General features: G+C 42.5%; 1 protein-coding gene across 2 annotated transcripts; it reads right to left on the reverse strand.

The window, feature by feature from the left end:
- Positions 1-2,473: 2,473 nt before the first annotated feature.
- On the reverse strand, positions 2,474-5,743 carry LOC147618962 (pentatricopeptide repeat-containing protein At5g27110-like). 2 transcript variants are annotated; one of them, XM_086774170.1, is made up of 2 exons: positions 5,333-5,743; positions 2,474-5,216 (listed from the first exon to the last, which is right to left on the reverse strand). In XM_086774170.1, the coding sequence occupies exon 2, from the start codon at positions 5,199-5,201 to the stop codon at positions 2,799-2,801; it is 2,403 nt and encodes an 800-aa protein (XP_086630296.1). In that variant the 5' UTR covers positions 5,202-5,216; positions 5,333-5,743; the 3' UTR covers positions 2,474-2,798. The 2 variants fall into 2 exon arrangements, with proteins under 2 accessions (XP_086630296.1, XP_086630295.1); XM_086774169.1 differs by having other exon boundaries at positions 2,474-5,204; positions 5,333-5,599.
- Positions 5,744-6,172: the final 429 nt, after the last annotated feature.

Raw genomic sequence — 6,172 nt, forward strand, 5'->3', positions numbered from 1 at the left:
ATAGCTTCAATAGCATTCACAAATGCAATAACCTTACTCTAATACCACTCATTAGGCTCCAAATCACCAAAGGTTAGGTATTACAATTTACACATAATACCACATGCACACATACTCTTTGAAGCCTTATTAGTAGTATACTAGAAAATTATATAAGCCCCAAGAAACAACAGATTGGTTGATTTATAAAAAACAAAAGGTATAATATACACTATTGATTACCAATGAGTTGATAGCCCAAGCGGTGAAGGTGTTTGCTTAGGGCTAGGAAGTCCGAGGTTCAAAACCTTGCAAGGTGTTTCCTTGGCGGCATCCCCTATGGGCAGATAAATGCACTACGTGTGGACATCTAGGGGGGGAAAATGTAACTATGGGAAGATCTTGGGCTTAAAGCTAGTAAAAAAAACTACACTATTGAAAGAGCTCAAAATATCTCACTTTCACTCTCACTCATGACCACAAAGGACCTCTACTATTCCTTCGTAGAAGACTTACTCGCGCTACTCCACGAAGTTTAATCTTGTCTCTATAGAGGACTTATCACACTCTTAATACCCTCCTTTCCAAGGTTTAAATATCAAGATTACAATGGTCAAAGTTTTGGAGAGCTTTTGGTATTCAAAAATCTTTAGAGTCTTCAAAAATCTTGGCTAATCTTGGCTTCAACATGAGAAAGTCTTCAAAGAGTCTTAGCCGAGGAATCTTTAAGAACATTGTCAGAAGTCACAATCTCAAAGCTCAATTGATCTGAAGAGACTCTAGGCTAAAATTAACTTAAAGTTACAACCTCATATCAACTAATGGGAGCAGTAGCTCTAATTAATCAACAACAATGATATATTAGAGTAATGCAAATTTTCTGTTTTTCCTTTTTCAGATCCATTTCAAAATCATATTTGGTGATGTGTAGGATACCTAAATTGTAGAAAATTCAGAGTAGAGGGACCAAAATAAAAGAATGCGTACGTGCTAATCTAGAAGAAGAGTACGTGCTTATTAATTTTGAAGATGACTGGATACGACCCAAAAGAAGAGTACGAACATCCATCTACTAAAGGTTATGTCTCTGGAAAGATGGGTGACCAAGGATGAGCACCCTTGTTCAATCAAGTAAAGATTAGTATGTTTGTTTCATTTGAGATAAGCTTGACCAATCAAAGATGTGTTCATTGTACCAATCTGATGGATACGTTTGTCCTGATAATAGATAATGTGAATACTTTCACTTGCATTGTAAAAAGTGGGAGCCGGATTTGTCAACACCACAAAACTATGAAGAAAACAAGGAGTGAAATGAGGCATCACAGGGGGTTAGGAAGGTCCTTAGACAATAGAAAAGCTGGGAAGGAAGGGTGTTATGTAGACGAAGGCCTTGTGTATGCACGATTGAAGGAGCATATGCGTGGTGACGGGATCAAACCTGACAAAACCACCTATATATGTGCCCTTCTGAAAGAATAGATTGGAGCATTGCAATGGGTGAATTCCTTTGTAATGATGTAGTCACAAATATCCACCTCCACATGTATCCCAAGTGTGGTAGCCCCAAACATGCACAGATACTTTTGGACGAGGATCAACAGCATGTGATATCATGGAATTCAATGATCGGGGCATTCATGGAACATGGACAATGCACGGAAGCTCTTTTGGTCTACCAACAAATGTTCAAGGAAGGGGTGCACCAAACAAGGTCACTTTTGTTAATAGCACTAGAATACAAAGCCCCAAATATAACGTACAATGCTTCAAAGCCCCAAATATGCAGCCTCAACCCTATCACTTTTTATCAATACACTTAGTGCATCTTCTGGTTCGGCAGCCCTTGCACAAGGTAAGTAAAGCACTCCATTAATAATTGGCAATTCGAGTGTGATGTAGTACTACTCTCATCTAGATATATGGCAAGTGCATGAGTTGTGGCACCTTTGACAAAATGCAGCGGTGGGATGCTGTGATATGGAACTCATGTTCTTGGTAGGGCCACCTTTTATAAGGCTGAGAGGATTGGAGCAGTACCTTATCTGGCAAAGCAGCTTGCCCATTTAATAACTACCGTCTCTGCTCGGTAGGCAACCAGCAGGCCCTACTGAGCAGACAGGCTAGGTATTAAAAGGTTACCCACTGCTCTGCCTCCCTTTACAGGCTGCCCATTTGATACTGGAGACTGGTGATCTGAACTCTCAAGCACTCAATCTAGCAATCCCAGCTTTGTCACTAGATGTGGCATTCCCAAGAAGATGCATGGTGGCACATGCACATCAAAATTCTCTGGCCTGTTTAGAAACACTATGCAATTCCAGTGATAATTTTGTGGAATCCTTTTTATCTGTAATCTCTGCTTGTGCAAATCGTTTGCCTTAAGGATACAAGTGTCCTGTACTTGTAATCCAATGCAAACCTCAGAACGTTTAGGTTATATTTACGTAATTAGATGCAACCAGATTCCAACACACATTACAGATGTCACTTAGGTGCAATGGTTTTCTTAAAGGTGTAGTTTTAAGGTATCATGAAACAGAATGACAAGTCACAAGGGTTCATAATCCTACTATTTCATTCCCCATTTATGAGAGAGAGAGAGAGCAACGTTTCAATTCTCATGTTCTACCGACAGGATTTTTTTTCCCCCTTGAGTGGATCGCTTGTAATCACAATTTGGTATCCACCCAGAGGCTTGTGGCCACTTTGCAGTCACGATACTAATGGGCCTGCTGGACTACCTACCCATTGGTGTGGTGGCAGGTTTCTTCAGCTTGGGAAAGCATAGGCTTAAGAACTTGCGCATAAAAAACCTACTACAACCACACATGCTGCTGTGCTTGCCATTGATTCAGCTGTCTCTGAGTTGCATCTTCACAACACTCCATCACAACACTTGTTAACTTTAGTACCACTTCTTCTCCCATGTCTGTAGCACATATGTTGGATAATAGCACATAAGGTGCAGTGACTTGTGGATCCAGCTGCAGAATTTTTTCTGCAGCCCATTTCCCGTGCTCGACGTCATCATGGAGTCTGCAGGCACCCAGCAAGGTGCTCCATATAACAACATCAGGTACCAGTGGCATCTGAAGTATTAACTTTATAGCCTCCTCCAACCTTCCAGCTCGTCCAATAAGGTCAACCATGCAAGCATAATGCTCTAAAGTGGGTACAATGCTATAATCTTCATTCATGGAGTGAAAATAGCACCAACCTTCATCAATAAAGCCAGCATGGCTGCATCCACTCAGAATACTGAGAAATGTAACTCCATCTGGCTTAACATCTTCCTGTTGCATCTGTTCAAACAGATAAAGTGCCTTCTCAGCATGCCCAGCATGAGCATATACTGCGATCAAAGCAGTCCACGACAGAACATTGCGGTTATCAATCTTCTGAAGCACACTCCATGCTTTTTCCAAGCTCCCACACTTACCATACATGTCTATGAGGGAAGTTCCTACTGCAACATCTGATTCCAAACCACTATCTATTATGGTTGCATGAATTTCTTCACCTTGTGTTAGGACTGCCTGACTGGAACATGCCTCAAGAACATTGATGAATAAGTACTTGTCTGGTTTCACCCCTTCAGATTGCATTTTCTGGTACAAAAGGAGAGCCTCCTTAGCATAGCCATGTTGGGCATAAGCTGCAAACATAGTTGTCCAGGACACTACATTGCGCAGATGTATTTTATCAAACGCCGTCTTTGCAATCCCCACCTCTCCAAACTCACCGTACATTCGAACAAGAGCAGTCCCCACAAGAACATCTGACTCCAATCCACAATCCACAATACTTGCATGAATTTCCTTGCCTTGAACAATATCCATCAAACTCGTACATGCACCAAGAACACTGACAAAGGTCACAGTGTTTGGCTTTACTCCATCAGCCAACATCTGTTTGTAAAATTGAAGGGCTCTTTTCTCTTGTCCATGCACAGCATGGACTTCAATTATAGCTGTCCATGAAACCACATTTCGCTCGCTTAACTTATGAAACACCCTGCTTGCATCCTCCAGTTGCTCACATTTTCCATACATGTTCACAAGTGCAGTCCCCACAATGACATTCGACTCAAAGCCATAATTCTCAAGGTGTGAGTGTATATCCTTGCCCTGTGCTAGGTCTGCCAAACTGGTGCAAGCTCCAAGGACACTGATAAATGTAACCTCATTTGGCTTCATCCCTTGCTCTTTCATTTTGTGGTAAAGTTCAAAAGCCCCCCTGCTATTTCCATGCTGTGCATAGGCTGCCAACATAGAATTCCACACCACGACATCCCGCTGCTGCATTTTGTCAAAGATGCTCCGTGCTTCCACCACACACGTGCACTTGTCATACATTTTGATCAGAGCCGTTCCAACAACTACATCGGACTCGAATTGGCAACTGATGATGACGGAGTGAATTTGCTTACCTTGTGCGAGGGTTGCCAAACTTGAACATGCACTAAGAGTACTGATAAAAGTGACCTTGTCTGGTACCACCCCTTCCTGGAACATTTGTTGGTAGATCAGAAGAGCTTCCATGCATTGTCCATGTTCAATGTATGCTCCAATCATTGAGTTCCATGACACCACGTGCTGCCGATCCACATCGAAAAGTATCTGTGCATGTTCGGGGCTGCCACACTTTCCATACATGTGTAGTAGGGCATTTCTCACAACTTCATCAGAAAGGAATCCATTCATTGCAATGCTCCGATGTATTTCCTTACCCTGCTGAAGATTTGTCATACTGCAGCATGCACTAAGGGCACAAATATAGGTGATTTTGTCAGGTTTGATCCCTCCATCAAGCATATGCTGATAAAGTTGGAGAGCCTGCAGGCTATGGCCATGCTGAGTGTATGCCCCCATCATCAAAGTCCAGGAATACACATTGCGACAGCTCTCCATCTGGTCAAATACAGCACGAGCATCTTCCAAAACCCTACATTTTCCGTACATCTGGATAAGGAGGTTACCCAGATACCTGCCTGGGGCATGATTGATGGTGATGTGATGATGGACTGTTCTACCCTCGGTGATGGCTTTGGCATCCCCGCAGGCCCGCAGAAGATAGGGCAAGCTGGTCTCAGTGTCCGCATGACCATCCACTACGGCTGCCTTCAATCGTGCTTGCAGAAGGCCTTGGTCTACAGAAATTCCCTTTCTTTTGAGCTTATGATGATGCTGTCTGAGGACCTTCCCAGGCCCAGAGATCATCACCTAGAAGGAGACCTTCAACAGTAAGCCGTGTTAATTTAGAGTTTTTGGTACTGGACATTGTGACTGCATCCAAAAACTTTCAAATTGTCTGCTTATACTTGGCTATGGCAAGGGCATCAAGAAATTACCAGTCTGCAGAAGGCCTGGGCTTGCAATCCTTCAAGGATCCGTGGGCATGCCATCCATTGACATCATTCATTTTCTGCTCACGAGAAGAAGGTAGCTCATCCATGTTCACAGCAGGGGCAACAATGGCTAGGGAAGGTGACTCCTTAGCCCCAAAAAAGCTACAAAGCTCCTAACCCCAGGCTCACAAGGCTTTTTCTGCCGAGCTGCAAACGAGACTAGACATGAAAACCTAACGAAGATGTACTGGCATGTCGCGAATGAAGGATTCGAGAAAAAAGCATGACCTGCTACAGGGCATAGCTATTGGCGAGTGATTAGCCATAATCACGTACAGATAATGATAATGAGCTTTACTGCTTAATTTTTGTGTTCAAGCTGGTAAGGTGCTTAGCCCAAAAAGAGAGGCAGTTTGTAAACACCCTAAGGTTCAGGCTAAATCTAGACTCTAGAGCCTCTAATTAAGTTCGAGGGTTTAAAATCTTGTGTAAGGTGGCCAGATTAATTAATAGGGCACCGAAACCTTTTGGTGTGTTTAATTTAATAATATTACTTTTCAACCTTCTACCCTATAATCACTTTTTCTTGCATTGTTTATAGTCATCTCATGTTGTGTAGTAGGCGGCCTCCTTTGAGGGATGTGTCCTATAATTGTTTTTTCTTGCATTGTTTATAATCCTCTCATATGTAGTAGGTGGCCTCTTTTGAGGGACATGTCCAATGTTGGAGTGGAAATCAAAGTAATAACACACACATAGATGCAACAAGCAGCAAGAGATAGATGGAAGCACAACAATCAAAGTAGGTTGATGAGAATGAGTGAAGTACAAGTGAAGTGACAT

This window comes from Cibotium barometz, chromosome 34 (genome assembly GCF_041138505.1).
Source record: "Cibotium barometz isolate CiBa-2024 chromosome 34, ASM4113850v1, whole genome shotgun sequence".
In the NCBI taxonomy this organism is placed as follows: domain Eukaryota; kingdom Viridiplantae; phylum Streptophyta; class Polypodiopsida; order Cyatheales; family Cibotiaceae; genus Cibotium; species Cibotium barometz.

Bases quoted from the DNA above. Each gene is read 5' to 3' on its own strand.
- LOC147618962 (XM_086774169.1), bottom strand. From the start codon at position 5,386: ATGGCATGCCCACGGATCCTTGAAGGATTGCAAGCCCAGGCCTTCTGC. The intron at 5,205-5,332 runs GTAATTTCTTGA...GTCTCCTTCTAG, and splicing joins CCCAGGCCTTCTGCAGACTG to GTGATGATCTCTGGGCCTGG.